The following is a 21,279-nucleotide window of genomic DNA, read 5'->3' as shown; positions in this document are numbered from 1 at the left end:
TTGGTGGGCTGTGACCAGGGCTTCTCCTCACCCTATGCTCCCTGTGGTAAGGACAAGGTCTTGACCTCTGTACAGCCTTCTCCCCCTAGCCCCTTACGTTTGGCAGGCCCTCAGGCTGGTTTTAAGCTAAAGGATTCGGACAACTTCCAAGTATGAAGAGTGAAGAGACTCAACCATGAACCCCTCACCAAGCCTTTTCATTGTTTCCAAAAAAGCAGTTTGTCCCCAAAAAGCCCCAGTGCCCCATGTTTGCAACAAAATGCATTCCTAAGGACTGACACCATGAGAAAACAGTAAGATTCAGAACTCCCCTCACCAGCAGTTTATCAAATATAATTTATTCAGAAAAAACAGAATGTTTTAGGAACTGAATTCCAAAGAACTTAGAGCCTAAGCTGAGTAGAAAACAGCCTTCTGCTAGCAGCACCAGGTCAGGTCTGGGCTGTGAACTGCCAGCAGGGTGAAGCTTTGAGGGAAGGCTCTCCAAGTCTACCAGGAGAAGACTGAAGGCATAATAGCCCCCACTATGGTGGTGGCCCCTCCTCTTCCCAGGCTGCCCATCAGCCCCACTGTGGGTTTCTGGTCACAATCAGAATAGCCACTCCCCCATGAACCCACAAATGTCCACTAACACTGTGCTACCTCCTCCCAAAGCAAATCCATATACACAGTGCAAGAACCTGTTATCAGCAACAGTATTTAGTGCAGCAAACCTGGCCTTGGTCTCTGCAAGTCCTGCATTATTCACTGTGAAGTCGCTTGGCCATGGGCTCCTCCTCCTTCTCCTGCTTCAGCCATTGCTCCAGGAGTCCTGCACTGCTTCTCTTGATGGACAACGGGCTCTTCTGCAGCAACTGGCTGGACCACTGGGGCACATCTGACCCTGCCTTTTCGGGTGTTTTGGGGTCTTCCTTTTTGGGTGACTTTGTGGCCAGCCACTGCAACATCTTCTGGCTGCTGCCTCTTAGCTTGAGAAAGAAGAGAAAGCTCAAACTTGTGAGCTCAAATCCAGCTCAAGCTTTTGGGAAAAGGCTAACTTTAAGGGAAGAAAGGGGAAGAGGCATTAGGTCCTGACCCAGGCTTCGGAAATGTTACTAAGGGCCAGATGGGGCCCACTAGTCAGGAGTGGGAAGAGAGGAGAACTGAGTGTGCTCCAAGGTACAACAGTAGGGAATAGCTCTCACAGAAGGCATCACAGAGGAGATGTGCGGGACCAGTCAGAGAAGAGAGCTGACTGGCATTCCAAACATGTGCAGAGAGTGAAGCGTTCTCAGAGAAAAGAACGTAATCAAGTGTGACCAGGCAGAGTGTTGGGAAATGAAGCTGGAGAGGTATGGCCATCCCACCATGACGAGGGATTCAGCCTAAGGCTGAACAGGCTAAACTATTTCCCTACTGTGCAGCCCTTCTGCACAGCCTCTCCTTGACCAGCACTGCTTCCCTTCTGCTTCTCTTATACCTGCACCCCAACCCTGAACTGAAAGTTCTGAATTCGCATAATGCCACCCCTCCAGAATGTGAATTCTTTTAGAGTAAAGACCATGGTGGAAATGGGGCAGTGTCTAGGGCAAAATGAATATATATAATTACATTTTTAGAGAAAAAAAGTGTCAGGGTTGCAGGAGTTTGCAAAGAACTGAGACAAAAGAAAATGACACTGACTGTGGGTATGGAAAACTTAAAAAACTTTAAGAAAAAAGGGGGGTAGGCCATTCTTGCAATCATCATCCTTAACACTTCTCACGCACTCTAAGATATCTATTTTTGTAACATCAGAGCCATATCCTACTTCAGGTCCCTCTATGCCACCTAGAAACAGCTGCTACTCCTAAACTTTTATCCCTGAATGTCAGTAGGGGCCAGCTTTTTGCTCTGGAACTTCCCTCTCCACTGCAGCCCTTTTGCCTGCTCACCTTCCCTTCAAAATATATCTTCTGGGTCCTTGCCAAGTTTAAGAAGTTAAAGTTCATGGAAGGAATGTTCCTAAATTCTCCTGAAGGAGAACAAGGATTGGAACTCCTCCAACTGGTGGTTGGGAAAGCAGAGGTACAGAAAAGAGACAAAAAAATCACAGTTGATTGTGGACAGAGATACAATTACAGGCAAGTGCTCCTCTCTTTCTCACAATCACCCTCTAGATTAGGAGTCCTCAAACTTGGCTTAATATCAGACTCACTGAAGAAGCTTCTTAACGATACAGAAGCCCAAGCCCAACCCTGAACATTGACTCTGTAGGGCTAGAGAGGGTCCAGCATTTACATTTTGAAAGAGCACTCCTGAGGACTCTGAGTCACAGCTAGCTTTGAGTCATTGCTCTGCTCGACTTTGCCATGCACAAGGAATGAGTTTTGGGTGGTTTAAATTAAAGCTCTCATTGTAAAAGGCCATATCCTAAAAGAAAAGGCTATACTGATGGAAGACAGAAAGCTCAAAAAAGAATGTCAAGAGTCATAGGCCCCTACCTTTTTGACCAATAGGTCGGCAGGAGCCAGACACTCAGGAGTGTTGTTTAGGGAGTTGTTCACCGTAAGAGAGACTGGATGGAAGGTGATGTTCTCTGTGGGGTGGATTAACTTCAGAGCTTCCTGAGTTGAGACTTCACCAAAATCAAGCCATTTAGAGACAGCTTCCTCTCCATCTAATATGGCAGGCATCCTAGTCAGTGAGGTCAAAACATTGGTTGGGAGAGGTAGAGTGAGGGTAGGGAGAGAAGGCAGAAAGACTTGAGTCAGTTGACAGCGCAAACTATCACAAGGAGAAGCTCACCCTCCCTCTGTGCCTCGCATGCTGATTGCTGCCATGTGCTCCCTGACCACAACTTGACAGGGCATGACATTCAACACCGGGAGAGCCAGCTTACAAAATTTTATGGCAAAGACCGTGAACACCACTTTGACTGGATCCAGGGCACTCCAATGTACACGCTTGCAAGTTGGTGACCTTTCTATGATAACTCAGCCTACAGTTAAAGGGAAAACAGATCCCGGAAAACTTGTCTATCAACACTGATCTCCAGCCTTGCTACCTATGACAGATTTACATTAAGAAAGAGTATTCACATAATTGTGAACAAAAGGAAACTATGCCTTAGAAAGCAAAGAGGCTGTCTAAGATGGCTCCTGGTACCCAGGAGGATGTTAGGAAAAGATCCTATGTTTACCTTTCAGTTTTATGTCCTAGGCCAATGCAAAGCATGGTACACAGTTCACTGATGGGTACTGTTGATTTTAGGAGATAAATGCATAAACATCTATTTTAATAATTACTGTAACTTCAATAAATAAAACATGTACTTTAAAAAAATATTCTGCAATCTCTGAAATCCAGATGCATTTTATGATGAATGGCATCTCTGCACAAGTTATAGTTTAGTTGGCAGTAATTGGCAGCACTTTATTTTTCTTAACAGCATATAAAACAATGGTACATTTAAAAATCAATGGATGGGCCGGCCCCATGGCTTAGCGGTTAAGTGCGCACGCTCCGCTGCTGGCACCCTGGGTTCGGATCCCCGGTGCGCACTGACGCACTGCTTCTCCGGCCATGCTGAGGCCACGTTCCACATACAGCAACTAGAAGGACGTGCAGCTATGACATACAACTATCTACTGGGGCTTTGGGGGAAAAATAAATAAATAAAATTATATAAAAAAAAATCAATGGTGTCTTAGATTAGATGCAATGGGAATTTATTTTAAGGTGAATTAGCGAAAAATAGAAGTACTATATCACACGAAAGCATAATTTCACACAGAACACTTAGGACAAGGCTAAAATGGATAATACGTGCAGCACTGCATTCTTTTCAGCACAACACCAAAAATCACTTCTGAGAGTGCTCAGATCTGGCAAAAATTGTCAAAGTGTTACACAAGTCAGTTCTGCTAATGCTCATTTTATTTATTTATTTTTTTTTTTAAGATTTTTTTTTATTTATTATTTTTCCCCGAAAGCCCAGTAGATAGTTGTGTGTCATAGCTGCACATCCTTCTAGTTGCTGTATGTGGGACGCAGCCTCAGCATGGCCGGAGAGGTGGTGCGTCGGTGTGCGCCGGGGATCCGAACCGGGGCCGCCAGCAGCGGAGCGCGCGCACTTAACCACTAAGCCACCGGGCCGGCCCCTAATGCTCATTTTAAAAATGGGAATCTGTTCAATATGACTGATACGCTATGGAGTAATTTAAGCATAATACAGCAGTAAAATGAGGTATGCCTCTATTTGTGGTAGTATCTATGTATTTCTTAACTGTGGTACTGTTTTTAATAGATTCCTATTATTTTTTAATGTGTCACTGACAAAGTTTTTAAGTGTTGTCTCTTTAACCCCACTTTTCTCATAAGTTCTGGGTTTTCACTGTACAATTTTGCATAGTGTGGTGACTTTCAGGAATGCATGTCATATTATAGCCAACTGACTGTAATTGTATTTTGCAAAACAACTGCTACTCTCTAAATTTGTGCATACAGAAACTTTAAATTCCAAAAGCTACCTATCTAAAAGCAAAGAGAACAAACCCTCCTCTGTATCATTTTGGACCCAGGGATAAGAAGTGTCACTTGCCTTTGGTGGATGTCATTCAAGCTTTTGCAGGAATCCACTGTGATGATGGTGTAGGAATACAGGTGGTTTCCTCCCTCGGGGGGCTCCCAGCAGTCAAAGATCCCAGCCATCGTCAGCAGCCTCCAGTTGTCCCAGGCTTTCTTCCAGTCCTCTGGACTGTCTGCTGCACCAATGCTGCCTGACTGGAAGCAAAATACATGAGCAGATTAGATACTCAGCAGCCCCCTCCTACATGCAGGTCGGCTACTACTACAGATCTAAGCACATGGCAATCATTTTAGAAGTAATTCAGCCCACGCCTTATTAACTCCTCTGATCCAATGTCACCAAGAAAAGAGAGTTGTTGGCAAATACCCACCAAGGCTATAGATTTATGGCTCCTTAATGCTTTCAGTATACAATTTAACTTCTTCAATGGGCATTCAGGCCTCCCATGATCTGGCCCATCATTCTAGCTTCACCAACAATGTTAATTTGAACCAAACCCAGCTGTTTGTAAATGAGGCCCTCATGCAGTTTTGTCTCCCTGTATCTTGCCAAAACAACCTTCCTCTGCCCAAAATGTCCTTCCTGTCCTTTCTCATCATGCCAACTCCTACTTGCCATTTAAGATTCAGTGCAAGGCCTAGAATACAGAAAGCTGGAAAGAAAGTTACTTCCACCCTAACAACAAGAAAAAAGCTAGATAATCTAAAAAATTATAACTTTTCTTAAATTCATCACAGAACTGAGGCTGCAAGACAACCAATTAGCCTGAACTTTATCGAAAGACAAGGGCCTCCAAGGGGAGATGAGACACAAGTACAGGTGTTCATTGTTTTACTGTGCTTCGCTTTATTGCACTTTGCAGATATTGCGTTTTTCACAAGACCCTCCACCAGCAAAAAATTATGACTTACTGAAGGCTCAGATGATGGTCAGCATTTTTTAGCAATAAAGTATTTTTAAATCAACGTCTGTACATTTTAGACATAATACTATTGCACACTTAACAGACTACCGTATAGTGTAAACATAACTTTTATGTGCACTAGGAAACCAAAAAATTCATGTGACTTGCTTTATTGCAATATTCGCTTTATTGTAGTAGTCTGGAACTAAACTGACAATATCTCCAAAGTATGCCTGTACTGGCTTACTGATGGCAACAGGAGGAAGTCAAGGCCTTCACACAGTAGGTAAGAATTCAGATAAAATTATCAAATTGCTAAAAGGAGAGTGTGGGTTAGACTGAGAGTACAGAACCCTTGGCAGCTGCAGACATCAAGCAAGTTGGCATCAGCTTGCAGACTCTTCTCCATGGACCTCTCTGGGTGCTCACAAGAAAGACTGGGAACAGGGCAGGAGACTGGAGAAAACTGTTCTTGCTGGTGCATGCCCAGTGGAGAGTTCTTCTGCTTCAGGAAAGGCATGAAACCTTACCTGATCACGTCTCCTCTAAGGAACAAAAGCCTTAAGGGGCCAGGGGAAGGGTAATAAACCCTACTGCCCCTAAGATACAGGTAAAGACCCACTGGTGCTTGGGAAGGGTAAAAGAAAAAACCTTCTACTCCCCTAGGAAAAGAGCAGCATCACTGAGAAAGCCTGAGCACCAAGGACACAGTTCTGTCTAAGAACCAAGACAACAGAGAACTCTCTTCTCCCTTCGGATTAGCAAGCACCAAGTGACAAGCAACAGCAGTCTAATTCTGGGGAAGGGGAAAGAGCACGGAGAGATCCTCTCTAAGGCGAAGGCTCAGAGGGAAGTACTACAGCTGAAGGGAGCAGGGCTATTGAGAAAAAACCTCTGGAAAATCAACCCTTACCCTAAACACAAGGTGGCACCAGAGAACTTTAAAGCCTGTGGTGAACAAAGGTAATCATAACAACAAAACCCAAACCCAGTTCAGCACCTGTCAAGATCGACTCAACTTCACACATTAATGGCCTAAAAGAAAGATAAGTTTATTCATTTCCAGGCATAAATATTATTTATCTCAGTTTCTGTCCTACATACTATGTCTAGAAATCAATCAAAAATTACAAGACACACAAAAAAGCCAAAAAGAACAATGAACTGCCAAGAGATACAGAAATCAACAGAACCAGACTCAAGAGATTACGTTTCCTAAATGCTGAAACTATCAGACAGGGAATTTAAAATAAATATGGTTAATATATTAAAGGCTCTTGCAGAAAAGATCGACAACATACATGCACAGATAAGGAATTTCAGTGAAATAAGAAAGAATCAGTGAACCTAAAGACAGGTCAATAATAATTACCCAAACTGAAAACACAGAGAAAAAAGAATAAAATATACAGAAGAGAACATCCAAGAACTATGGGACAATATCAAATTATCTAACATATGTAATTAGAATCCCAGAAAGAGAAAAGAAAATGGGGCAGAAGAAATATTTGCATAGATAATGGCTGAGAATTTTCCAAAAATAATGAAAGATGTCAAACCACAGATCTAAGAAGCTCAGAGAACATGCCAAACACACACACACCACATACATCACATTCAAATTGCTGAAAATCAAAGAGAAAATCTTCCAAAGAGGAATGGTGGAGGTACACATTACAAATAGAAGAAAAAAGACAAGAATTACAATAGATTTCTCAAAAGGAACTATGAAAGCCAGAACAATGGACCAGTTTTTTTGAAGTGCTGGAAAAAAACTCCAAAAAACTGCCAAACCATAATTCTATACACAGTAAAAATGCCTTTCAAAAATGCAGATGGTGGTTGCCGGGTGCTGGGGGAAGGGAGTGACTAATAATGGGTATGGGGTTTCTTTTTGGAGTGATAATAATTCTGAAATTAGATAGTGATGATGGTTGCCCAACATTTTGAATATACTAAAAACCATTATAAACCTTAAAAGAGTGAATTTTACGATATGTGAATTATTTCTCAATAAAAAAATCATGATGATTAAATAAATGAAGAAGTAGATACTTTTTCAGACAAACAAAAATAGAATTAATTACCAGCAGACCTGCACTATAAGAAATATTAAAGAAAATTCTTTAGGCAGAAAGAATATGATACCAGAAAGAAACTTGGATCTACCCAAAAAGTGAAGATCCATGGAAATGGCTAAAATAAAGGTAAATGTAAAATTTCCTTTCTTATTTTTTATCACTCTAAAATATAACTGACTGTCTAAACCAAAATAGTAGCAATGTATTATGAGTTTATAGCATATGAAAAAGTAAAATGTATGACAATATACCAAAAGATGCCAGGAATCAGGAATATACTGTTGTAAAGTCCTTAAACTACACAAGAAGCAGTATATTATTTAAAAGCAGATTGACGTTAATTTAAAATATATATTATAGAGCAGCTACTAAAATCATTTTTAAAAGAAGTAAAAATAATAAACCAATAGTGGAGATAAAATGCAATCGTAAAAAACACTCAATCCAAAAGCAGGCAGAAAAAATAGGAGAAAAGGAAAAAAGAGCTGATGAAACAAACAGAAAACAATTAGCAAAATAATGAATTTTTAACCCTATCAGATCAATAATTACATTAAATGTTCTAAACACTACAAAATTCCCTCCTCTGGGAAGCCTTCTATGATGCCCCAGTCTGAGTTATATGTTGTCCTCTGTGCCCCCATAACCTCATAAGCAAGTCTTCCACGAGTATTCACCACTAGTTTGTGACTGTTGATTTATTTGTCTGTGTCTTGGCAGTAAAGCTTTGAGGATAGAACGCATGTCTCACTGAACTTTCAGGAGCCAAGAAGGGCACAACAGTATATGGTGAATAAATGTCTATTGAATAAACAGATACATTTTTTTTTCTTTTTTTCTTTTTTCTAACATCCGTTGCCAATCTTCCTCTTTTTGCTGAGGAAGATTAGCCCTGAGCTAACATCTGTGCCCATCTTCCTCCATGTTTTGTATGTGGGATGCCGCCACAGCATGGCTTGATGAGTGATGTGTAGATCCGCGCTGGGGATTTGAACTGGCAAACCCCGGGCCGCCAAAGTGGAGCATGCAAACTTAACCACTATGCCACTGGGCTGGCCTCTAAACAGATGAATGTTTATAGGTAAGAGACTAATTGTATAGAATTGAGGAAAGTGTCATTCTAGTCCATACAAGTGCCTACCAGTGTCTCGAGAAGAGTGCCAGAGGAAAATTCTCTTTTTGAATACACAATTCCTTATTAATTAATTATTTGCTGAGGAAGATTCACCTTGAGCTAACACCCACTGCCAATTCTCCTCTTTTTGTATGTGAGCTGCCACCATGGCATGGCCACTGACAGACTAGTGGTGTAGGTCTGTGCCTGGGAACCGAACATGGGCTGCTGAAGTGGAATGTGCCGAACTTAACCACTAGGCCACCAGGGTTGGCCCTACGATTCCTAATTTAAAGATGGAGAAGCAAAGGAATGGAAATCTTATAGAGTGGCTCCCTCAAGTAATAAGTCCCAGAAGTTCTGGCTTACAGTTTATTTTTAAATGGAAAAAACCACAAGGGAGAATCTGGGAAGATGGCAGCCTAAATGCATGGCCTTGACTCCCTCTCTAGAATAAGAAAATAGCCAGGACTAGCATGCTGGCCCCTCTGAGGCAAGAGTAAGGGCCAGTAGCGTGAAGAAGGACTGGGGCAAGGACCTTGCATTTAGCAGCTACTTGAAGAGGGCAGGAAGAAGCCTGAGGATTCTCTCAGGGAGCCATATCTGTCTACTTGCTACATAGGGTCCTTAGAGAGACTGCTGCCAAATGGTGTCTCATCTCTCCAGTTGGGAGAGATTTGGTTGTAGAGAGGCTTTCTTCCCTTTCCTTGGAAGATTGCTAACACTTGGCTAATACATTGACTGGACACAAATAAAACCAGAAATGGCTCTACCTTTTACAGCCTGTTAGTTTGCCATTGTTGCAAAACCCTAAATATACGTAGGCATACTGAGGAATGCACTACTATAAGCTGGCAAAGAAAAATTCTAGAGGAAAGAAAAATACCTAGAAGAACTAGGTAGAGCGTAGAGAGGAGACTGAGTTAATAAAAAAAAAAAGTAGAGCTAGGGGCTGGCCTGGTGGCATAGGGGTTAAGTGCGTGCTCTCTGCTGTGGCGGCCCGGGGTTTGGATCCCAGGCACGCACCGATGCACCGCTTGTCAAGCCATGCTGTGGCGATGTCTCATATAAAGTAGAGGAAGATGGGCGTGGATGTTAGCCCAGGGCCAATCTTCCTCAGCAAAAAGAGGAGGATTGGCGACAGATGTTAGCTCAGGGTTCATCTCCCTCACAAAAAAGAAAAAGTAGAGCTAATGGGAGAAAGAAAAAACTAACAAAAAGGTAATGAATACTCAATACTCAATGAATGGATATAGGATAACTGGGTAGATATTGGGAAAAAGAAATAAAGTTAAATCCCTGCTTTATTTCTTAAAACAAAATCCAGATGGATCAATGATTTGAGAATCCTAGTACATTTCTTGTCCATTTACTGACAATCATTCAATACTTTTTCCCCTCTTCTCAAATATCCAACACTCCCTCATCATCCTCATTCTCAGCTGATTAACTGTGTTTCCTATTTCACTGGCAAAAGAGAAGCATTTGGAAGAGAGCTTCCACATGGTTCCTATCAATGCATCTCCCCACCTACTATATACATTGTCTTCCCTCCACTTTCTTTCGGTCTGTGCTTTTTGCTAGGTCAGCCTCTCCACTGGTACACTAGATCCCATTCCCTGTCACCTACGCAAGGACGTCCCTCTAGTGACTTACACTTTTTCCCTGCTCTCTACTGGATTATTTCCAACAGCTTACAAACATGCTTTTATTTCCAATTGTTTGTTGCTAGTATATAAAAATATTGGTGATTTGTGTACATTGACCTTGACGATAAAGTTTTCTAAGGTACTTGCATTGTCCAAAAAGAGATAAAAGAATAATTCGATACCAGATTTAGGAATATATTTAACCTAGGAGGTACAAGACTTGTACAGTGAAAACTATAAAATATTGTTGAAAGAAATTAAAGACTTAAATAAATGGAAAAACACCCTGTGTTCATGGATTGGAAGATTTAATATTATAAAGATGGCAATTTGGGCAACACCCTAAATTGATCTACAGATTCAATGCAACTCCTATCAAAATTCCAAAAGTCTTTTGCAGAAGGAGACAAGCTGATGCTAAAATTCATATGGAACTTCAAGGGAAACCAAATATCTAAAACAATCTTGAAAAAGAATAAAATTGGAGGACTCAAACTTCCTGATTTCAAAACTTACGAAAAGCTCAAGTGTGGTACTGCCTGAGAACAGACATATAGATCAATGGATAGAATTGAGAGTCCAGAGATAAACCCATTCATATATGGCCAGTTGATCATATAAGGCCATTCAATGGGGACAGAATAGTCTTTTCAACAAATGGTACTGGGATAACTGGATAACCACATGCAAAAGAAGTTGGACCTCTACCTCACACCATACAAAAAGATTAATTCAAAATAGATCGAAGTTCTAACTATAAAGCTAAAACTGTAAAACCCTTAGAAGAAACAGAGGAGTAAATCTTCATGACCTTGGGTTTAGCAATAGATTCTTAGGTATGACACTACAGGCACAAACAACAAAGGAAAAAACAGATACAGTGGACTTCATCAAAATTAAAAACTTTTGTGCTTTAAAGGACACTATCAACATAGTGAAAAGACAATCCACAGAATGAGAGAAAATATTTGCAAATCATGTGTCTGGTAAGAATCTAGTATCCAAACTATATAAAGAAGCCTTACAACTAAACCAAGAAGACAACCCAATTTAAAGGATTTGAATAGATATTGTCACGAAGAAGATATAGAAATGGCCAAGAGGCACACGAAGCAATGGTCAATGTCATTAGTCATTAGGAAAATACAGATCAAAACCACAATGAGATACCACTTCACACCCACTAGGATGGCTACAATTTTTTAAAAAAATGATCAAATAACAAGTGTCGGCAAGAATGCGGAAGAACCAGAACCCTCATACACTGTGAGTGGGAATGTAACCCAAAAAAACTGAAGATGGACTCAAACAGATACTTGTATATTAATGTTCATAGCAGCATTATTCAAAATAGCCAAAAAGTAGAAACAACCCAAGTGCCATCTGCTGGTGAATGAATAAACAAAATATGGTCTATCCATCTGAACAATGTTTATTCAGCCATAAAGCAATGATGTAGTGATACATGATACAACATAAATGAACCGTGAAAACATTATACTGAGCAAGACAAGCCAGACACAAAAGACCACATATTGTATGATTCCATATATACGAAATGTCCAAAACAGGCAAATCTATAGAGACAGAAAGTAGATTAAGTGGTTGCCAGGGCTGGAAGGAGTAGAGAATGGAGAGTGTTTGCAAATGGATATGGGGTTTCTTTTTGGGGTGAGAAAAATATTCTAAAATTAGATAGCGGTAATGACTGCACAACTTTGAATATACTAAAAAAATCACTGAATCACCTACTTTAAAAGGCGAATTTTATGGTAAATTCTATCTCAATGAAACTGTTATTAAAAAAAAAGAAAACTCTACGAGGGAAGGAAAAAAATGCCCTTCTTTAGTTTCTCTGTACCTTTCCAAATATCTACTATGAGGGTTGATGACGATACCTTTTCTGATTTTATTTGGGGGAAGTAGATGAAGTATGGCTGCCTCTCATGTGTTCCCTGACGTCGCTGCCACTCGTAGAATCCATCTGCTAAAACAACACAGCGTCTTCCCTTTCCCAGAGGCACCTGAGGGAAAATGTGAGCAAGATATGGTCTTAGTGATAGAATCATGTTTCATGGACTTGAGTTAAAATCTCAGGGCCACCAATGTGTGACTTTAGAGCAGTTATTTAATTTCTCTGTACCTCACTTTTCTTATGTATAAAGTCACCACTTACAGATGCTGAAAAGATTAAATAATGTACATAACAGCTATAGTGCCTCTCTAACAAATAGGCACTCGTGGTAGCTAGCCTCCAAAGTTGGCCCCTCAATGAGCCATGCGTGCCAGTATTCACAACCTAGGTACTCCCCTCCCACAAGGCTAGGTCACAAAGTCATGCAGCTTCTGCCCTGCTCTCTTGGATCATGAGCTCGGGGGTAAGCTGGACGCCATGTAAGAAGCCTGATTACTCTGACAGCCTCCAGGTACGCATGTGGAAAGGCTTCCAGTTCTACTCATCCCAGCTGAGGTATCAGACATGTGGGTGAAGAAGCCATCTTGGACATCCAGACCCAGCTGTCATCTGATTATAACTGCATGAGAATCTCCAAGTGAAAACTGTCCAGCTGAGCCCAGTCAACCCACAGAACATGAGAAATAATAAATTGTTGTTCTGTTTTAAACCACTAAGTTTTGGCATGGTTTGTTACATAGTAATAAATTGAACTGCACTCAACATTAACAACTTTGAACACACTTTGGAAACTTAAGGAAGGTTCCAAGAAAACCTTATTTTATTTCTCAGGTATAAAAGGCACTGATAGTTCTGTTAGAAAAAAGAAGAGAATATGTGCTTTTTCCCTAGACCAGCTACCTACTTTGAAGGACCGTTTCTCCATCATGGTATCACTACGACAGTTGGTAGTGTTGAACAGCAGCTTGGAAGGATCACTTTCTTTGAACCAAGATGGGATCAAGCCCCATCGCATGGGAACAATGATACGCTCAGACGAGTCTGCGCCCTGCCACAGAAAGGGTTAAGAACCAGTGAGGAAATCATAATGAAATTGAGAAAACCATATTTAGCACATATATTACATTACTATTAGTATTAAAATACAAAGGACACAGAGAAGATTATTCAAAGGGAAAGATTCTACTTGAAAACAATTTTAATGATTTATCACGATGTGAGTAACTTGAGTTCTTTAGCAATCATATTTATTAGAATGTAAAACATTTGGCTTGGGTAGAATGGGGGATACAAAGAGGTTTAGTTCCCGTAAACTTTTTTTTTTTTTTTTTTTTGGTGAGGAAGATTAGCCCGGAGCTAACATCTGTTGCCAATCCTCCTCTTTTTGCTGAGGAAGACTGGCTCTGGCTAACATCCGTGCCCATCTTCCTCTACTTTATATGTGGGACACGTGCCACAGCATGGCTTGATAAGAGGTGCGTAGGTCCGTGTCCAGGATCTGAACCTGTGAACCCTGGACTGCCGAAGCAGAGCGCGTGAACTTAACTACTATGCCACCGGGCCGGCCCCCTGTAAACTTTTAATTCGTGCCTACCATAGGAGAGACATAGTGATAGGCCCTGCAGTTTATGTGGTCCCAGTTCTCAATAACACATGTTATAGATAACCATAATACAATGAGGTACATGCTGTGACCAAGGAATGCACAGGGAGCTATGGGGGCACATGGAAGAGTGCTTAACCTCAAACCACTCGCGCTATTAACATGTGAAGCCACATAGACATAAAAATATTAAGTAATAATGTAAGATACAATAGGCTAAGGGCCATATAAGAGGTACATACAATGAGTGTCAAAGGAGTTCAGTGGAGAGTGATCTGTGAGAGATGGAATGGAGAAGTATCGGCTCCTCAGAAGGGGCAGAAAGGGCGGGGGTGTGGTGGGGTGGTTCTTGAACTGGATTCCACAAGAGGTACACTCTCCAGAGAAGAGATGGGAGGGAAGACCAGAAATGAAATTAGATGAGCAAAGAGGCCACGTCAAGAATGTCCAGGAAGTGGTTTTGTGCAGAAAAGAGTTACAGCAAACCTGAGGATGCTATTTTTAGGAGGGCCTGCTTACAAGGTTTGCACTCAGTTAGCATCTGGGAACTTGGATTTTGAGTGTTCCCACCTTTTCCTAACTGATAAGGATGGTTTACTGTGCCTTGTCTGTTTGTGCAAAAAATGAGGTTTATGCTAAACACCTGCTTTTCTTCTGGGAGTCTGGAATTTTGGTACTTGCTAGGCAGGGAGTACTTATGTGACCAGCCCCCAATAAAAACCTTGGGCCCTGAGTCTCTAATGGATTTCCCTGGGCAGAAACACTGCACACGTTACTACATTTTTCATTGGTAGAAAAGGAACATGCTTGGTGTGTCCCCTCACAGGAAGGAGAGAACATAAGGAAGCCTGTGCATGGATTTTTCCAGATTTCCACTATTGTCTTTCCCCCTTACTGATTCTATTGTATACCCTTTCACTGTAATAAACCTTAGCCATGATATGCCTTATCTGCTGAGTCCTTCTAACAAATCTCCAAATGTGGGAGTAGTCTTAGAAACCCCTGACACATGGTTGTTAAACTTTTTGGGGCAATTGACCCCTTGAGAATTTGATGAAATCTATAGATTCAAATGCACATACACACTATTCTGGATGGTGTAGTACAATATAGGTTGGAAGAGACCATGAGCAGAGAGTGCATTCCGGGTGCTACTACAACGGTTCAGGGGTAAAGATATGGTGGGTCTGGTGACAGCAGTGAGAATAAAAGACATCCAAAAGGTAGAAAAAAAGTGAAATTGTGGTAGTGAATGGAAAAATAAATAGGGATGATTAAGTTTTCAAGGCTAGAAGAGTGAAATCATGACGGTACTACGCAACAAAAGAGACAAATCTAAAGAGGGGTTTGATTTGGGGAAAGATCACAGGTTGAATTTTAGATAATAGGGGGAAGTCTGTGGCACTTTAAAGAAATGATTGTAAAATCTTTGACACTCCTCCCATTGAGAGCTGGAGGCCTATGGTCCCTCTCCTTGAATCCGGATGGGCTCGTGACTCACCTATAACCAACAGAATGCGGTACAAGCGACACTGTACACTTTCTAAGGCTAGGTCAGAAAAGGTGTTTCAGCTTCCTCCTTGTCTGCAGAGACATTGCTTCTGGAGCTCTGAGCTGCCATGTAAGAAATCCAGCTACTCTAAGACTGCCACGCTGTGAGGAAGCCCAGGATACGTGGAGAGGCTACATATAGCTGTTCTGGTCAACAGCCCCTGTTGAGAGCCAACATCAACTGCCAGATAAGTGAGTGAAGATGCCTTTAGATAACAGCTTGCCAACTTTTCCATAAAAGGCCAGATGTTAAGTATTGTAGACTTTGCAAGCCATACAGTCTTTGTCCCAACTACAACTGCTGTTATAGGGACAAAGCCATAGACAATAGATAAACGAATGGATTTTGCTGTGTTTCATAAAATTTCATTTACAAAAATGGTCAGAGGGCCCTAGTTCTGATTTCTGCTCTAGACGATTCTAGCCCCAGGTGCCAAGTCTTCTCAGCTGAGGCCCCAGACTTCAACGAAGAGATAAACCATACCCGCAGTGCGTTGGCTTAATTCCTCACTGGTGAACATAATAAAAAGGTTGTTTAAAGTCATTAGAATAAAATCCAAGCAGAACTGTTTACTATGTCCAACAAACACTCAGAGATATGGAATTGAAGCTTAGGAGAGAGGCAGCATGGTATAGAGAATGGGTGAGCAAACTTGCTCTGTAAAGGGCCAGACAGTAAATATTTTTTGGCTTTGTGAGTCAATATAGTCTCTGTTGCAATGATTCAAGCAACTCAACTCTGCCACCACTGGTAGTGTGAAAGCAGGCAAAGAACTGAATAAGCATGGCTATGCTGTAATAAAACTTCATTTACAAAAACAGGCAGTGGGCTAAATTTGGTCTGAGGACCATAGTTTGCCAACCTACGGTACAGAGGAAAGAATAAAGCCTTTGTAAGAAGACCCTCGTTCAAAAATCCCTTCTTTGCTACTTAGGAGGTTGGACTAGTCTCAACTTCCTGGACCCTCAACTTTCCTTATCTATAAAAATAGAGTGAACAATACCTACCTTGCAGGATCATTAACGTGTGGCTTGAAATAGACACAGAAATTCTAGTTTAATATTTTTCTAAGGTTATGATTAAAAACAAATAGTAAAAATTTCTATATAAAGGTGATTGTTAAAGCCATGAGGATAAAGTTTCTTGGAGAGTAAATCAAGCACAAGGTTTAACTTGGGGGTAGAAAAAGAAAAAAGAAGAAATGAGGGAAAAGTAGAGTCCAAGAGAAAGTGCTTAGAGAGAGAAACATAGAATGAAACAAGTCAAGAGGATGGAATTCCAAGAAAGGAATCATCAGTAGCAGTACTGACTCTCGGAAGAGCTTCCCTTTTGTTTAAAGCTAATCCCTCCACTGTGCTCCTGATAAGATCCTGCCCTATTTCTTCCAAAACGTTGCCTGTATCAGCTAATCCCCTTTAGAAACACACACACACACACACACTCCATTCTCCTTATTCTTGCCAGTTAGGTTCTACAAAGTCACTGCAAACACTGAATTAGCAAATACTGAACTGCTGCTCTTAGGGCACATACAGGGTTAGGTTCCCACAAGTCTATGGAGAAAACATTTTCATCATCTGATCAATACATAACCTTATTTTATGTGTATTTCTATTTAAAGACACTTTATTTAATATATATTGTTGATTCATTAACGTTGAATTCATGACCAACAGCACTATGTAACTCATGCCTGAATGAAGCTTATCTAACACATGTCTTTTCTCTGTTAGGCATACTACAACGTTCTTTCACTTAGGAAGACCAGCCAGCACTTCAGCACTACGCTTGGGGACAATATTAAACAGTGAAATCAACAACAAAAAGCACAGAAATGCAAAAAACATAGCAGTAAATCAACCACAAAAAGGATAATTGTTTACAATATAAGAGCTGAAACAAGAAGGTAGAGCTTTGCCTTTTTCAAGCTCAGCTGGGAATGTGTACATCGGGGGACTCAAAATTTCCACCACTCTGTATGTCCATGAATGACTGAGAAAGAAATATGAGTATTATTTGTGGGGTTACAAACAAATTTTGGGTAAACCTGAAAATACAAAATCTATGAATAATGAGGATCAATTGTGTGTGTGCGTATATATACATGTATTTTTCCCCCTTAAAGACAGAGGCAGCCTAGATATATTGTATGCCAAGAGGCAAGAAAAAAAAAAAAAGCAATTAATAAACATGCAGGATAACTAAGGAAAAGACTACCCAAGAAGAAATGGTGGGGTAGAGAACTTAAATCCAAATGTTAATCTCCTCCAGGATAGGAGGAAGAGAAAGAAAGTATGAAAACAGAGCTTTTGTAAATCCTCTCTCTCTTCCAGAATCAAACGTGCCTTCCCAGCAGGGAGCCCACTGCCCAAAGTATAAACAAGAATAAGAGAGATAACATTATATAATGGCCAACTAAATGATCTCTCATCAGAAATCTGCAAGACAACAATACTCCAAATTTGAGGTTCTCAATATGGGGTCGTTTTGAACGCCCCCAAGCAAGACCAAGAAGGGGTGTGCTACTGGCATATAGGGGGTAGATTTGGCAACATCAGAAGAAATTTTTGGTTGTTATGACCTGGGGGGTGCTACTAGCATCTAGTTGGTAGAGGCCAGTGATGCTGTTAAACATTCTAAATACAATGCACAGGACAGCTTCCAACAAAAAATTATTCCACCCAAAATGTCAATAGTGCCAAGGTTGAGAAATCCTACTCTTACAAATTCCACTGATCATCTTTAACTTGAGTGTGTTCACTGGAAAACTATAAGCCAAATCCAAACGTGAGGCTGCCCCCTACTGGGAACAATGAATAGAAACTGGCTGAGACACCAAAATACTGAAAATATTGCTCAGTATTAGTCATCTTTCCCTATACCCTTTTGCACTTGTGACAAGTACAGCTGGTTAAGTCTGGGGTAGATGAATCAAAAAGGAAGCAATCTGCAAAGCAGTGGTTTCAAGTGCAAATGTTGCAATCTACACACGTGATGGCCGTTGATGATATGCACTAAGAAACTACTGAAATGATTCTAATTTTGCTTTACAATTTACAGGTTTGCAAAAAATGAAACCTCAATTATTTATCAAAATCAGGAAACTCTAGCAATCTTAACAAAATTTATTAGAGATGTGGAGTCAAAACACTAAATCAGCAAATTCACACCACTGACAGAAAAAGAGGGCTACTTTTCTAGGGGCTCCAACTTCCCCATTCCTAGTTCCAGGAAACATCCACTGGAGTGCAGACAGTGGTCTGGACTTCAGTCCCAGCTCTGTCCCTCATTGATAAGATAACCTAGGACAAGTCACAATTTCTCTACACTTCTGTCTTTACATCTGTTAAATGAAATTTTCTTCCAGCTAACATGCATTCTATAATTCTAAAGAGGTGGTACAAAGAGAACTAAGGCTAAAAATGAATAAAGCTCATACACTTAATCTTTCTCTCTTTTTACTTCAAATTATGCCTTCCTTTGAAACATGTTTTATTTTTTCCTTTCCCAGTCAAGGTTCCCACGGTATTCTGATGTCCCTCTCATTAAAAAAAAAGTTCTTTTAGTTTCAATAGGAAAGTATGCATCCACTAAAAATGGCTCAAGAAGAAATTTCAAGTAAATGGCTTCATTCAACAAAAAAGATCAATGTCAAATAATGTGATCCCTGTAATGCAGAAACCAATCTTTTGACTATCATATTATCACAGGAGTTCTAAAGAGTACGTAGCAGGGGTATAATCAACTGATTTAAGCATTTTAGATCAAATAGAATAAAAATCCAGGATGGAAACAATCATGATTTTTAAAAACATATAAGGCGTTTAAAATACTTAAGACATGGGGAAACTATTCATTTCTGTAATAAACCATTTTTATTACATTGCACACAAACACAAACTTTCAGGAGATAAAGCAAAGAACCAAAATTTGATTATAAATTATTGGTCACTCCAGCACTACAGGGGTAAATACTATAAACACAATGAATGCAATTAAACTTCAGATAACCACACCAAATACATCTGTTTCCAGCTTCACTAAAAGACAAACATAAAAAGACTGAAAACAAGCAGAAAGAATAGAAACTTCAATGTTCAAAAAACATCAAAGGTGTTTTAGATTAGCTAGTCTTAATCCTGCCCTGGGCCTAGAGATTCTGATTCAGCAGGCCTGGTAAGAGGCATGGAAATTTTTTTTTTTTTTTAAGATACTCAAATGACCTTGATGATCAGTGAAGTTTGAAAGATGCTGTCTTAAAAACAGTATTCAAATACAAGGCTCATATAAATTCAGTATGCATTAACACTAGTATGCCTTGTATAGAAAAGGCACTTAAATTGAGCCTGAAAAATATGTTCTAAGATTAGAAGATACTGATAAAACTCCTTTCAGAGTGGTTCTCAACTGGGGGTCAGAATATATGATTAAAGGCTGGTTTTGAATGTCATCTCAGCTGAGCACACACCAAACCACACATAAGTAGATGACCCTCACGACGCCCCGCCATAAACTAGCATGGTGCAGATGAAGTGGTTACCTTTTCAAAGTGCAGCCGAGACAGCAGCACCGGGCTGCTCGACTGAGGGCTCTTGTTGTAGGAGGGGCAATACTTGTCGGGGTTCTTCCACTCGGGGAGCCGCGGCTGGCCCTGCCGGTTCCGATAAGCACAAGCTCTTGTGAGCACATCTATAGGTAAGTGACAGGACGTTCGCCCACACATCCTTCCAGGCTGCCTCTCACCACCTTCAGGGCACAACACAGTAGGAGAGGGTTCGTAGATCTCAAATATCAGGTCTTATTCCTTCACTCACAGCGTTCTCTCAAGATCCCCGCAGGACTCTCCTCCAGGGCACCCACTGTGGGTCTGTGTCACCATCTGTCCAGTCTTTCCCCAGGAACAGGACCCCGCCTGTCGCGCTCACTCCCTAGGCCCACTGTCTAGCCCCGTGCGAAGCACTCAACCGAGTATCAGGAGGCGCTCCAGAAACATCCGAGTGAACGCAAGACAGCAGCTCTCCCTGAGCACGTTCATTCCCTCAGCTGAGTGGTTCAGCCCAGAAAGGCAAAGGGGTGTCTGGTCACTTCTGGAGCCACTGGCTCCTTCTCTGGGTGACTCTTTCCGTCCTCACTGCCTCGTCCCCACTCCTTTCCTCCTTCCCTCCTGGGATTAATCAGCCGCTCACACCAGGGAGCACCTGCCCACTGCAGCTGCTGCCCTCGTACGTCATGGCTCCTTCCCTGTGCGTCATGGCTCCTCGCCTCCCCACCGCCAGGGCGCGGGGCCGCGGCCCCTCCGCTCCCCGCGTCAGCCCGCCCCGGGCAGGTGGCCCCCAGGCCGCCGGCCGCGCCACCTCGCCCCTCCGCGCCGGGCTGGGTCCGCCCGCCCGCCCCGCGTCGCCTCACCTCAGCCGGCCGCGCGCCTCGCCTCTCACTCCAGCCCGGGCCCCGGCCGCCCGCCCCGCGTCACCTCACCCTCACCTCGGCCCTGCCCCACACCCCGGTCGCGCACCCTCACCTCGGCCCCGGCCCCCCACCGCGGTCGCGCACCCTCACCACCACAGGCCAACCCCGCTCTCCTCCCGCCGGGCTCTGGGAGTCCGCGGGCCGCCGCTGGCGGCGTCAGGCCCCGCCCCCAGAGCGGTCAGCCCCGCCCCCAAGCGGCGGGTTGTTCCCGCGAGGTCCCTCGGGCCGCGGGCGGGGCTTCTTCCCCTTCCCCCTGACGGCGGGGAGCGGGGCGGCGCGGAATTTGAATCTTCCAAAAGTGCCCCAGGAGGAGACTATGATTGCCTTTGGAGACTCCGCGATCCCAGGGTTCTCAGAGCTCCACTTTCCTCCATATTCGCCCGTTTCCCTGCGGGGTTAACCCCGCTCCCCGCTCTCAGGGCCGACTGCAGGAAGGGGGCTGGGGT

General features: G+C 42.2%; 1 protein-coding gene across 2 annotated transcripts; it reads right to left on the bottom strand.

Moving 5' to 3' along the window:
* Positions 1-317: 317 nt before the first annotated feature.
* Positions 318-20,982, bottom strand: HMCES (5-hydroxymethylcytosine binding, ES cell specific). 2 transcript variants are annotated; one of them, XM_058530823.1, is made up of 7 exons: positions 20,886-20,982; positions 19,908-20,113; positions 13,117-13,260; positions 12,196-12,321; positions 4,562-4,743; positions 2,463-2,655; positions 318-968 (listed from the first exon to the last, which is right to left on the bottom strand). In XM_058530823.1, the coding sequence occupies exons 2-7, from the start codon at positions 20,088-20,090 to the stop codon at positions 741-743; spliced, it is 1,056 nt and encodes a 351-aa protein (XP_058386806.1). In that variant the 5' UTR covers positions 20,091-20,113; positions 20,886-20,982; the 3' UTR covers positions 318-740. The 2 variants fall into 2 exon arrangements, with proteins under 2 accessions (XP_058386806.1, XP_058386807.1); XM_058530824.1 differs by lacking the exon at positions 20,886-20,982 and having other exon boundaries at positions 19,908-20,490.
* Positions 20,983-21,279: the final 297 nt, after the last annotated feature.

This window comes from Diceros bicornis, chromosome 34 (assembly GCF_020826845.1).
Source record: "Diceros bicornis minor isolate mBicDic1 chromosome 34, mDicBic1.mat.cur, whole genome shotgun sequence".
Classification (NCBI taxonomy): Eukaryota; Metazoa; Chordata; class Mammalia; order Perissodactyla; family Rhinocerotidae; genus Diceros; species Diceros bicornis.
Note: the sequence above shows the minus strand (reverse complement) of the source record. Positions and strands in the feature narration are given on the sequence as shown.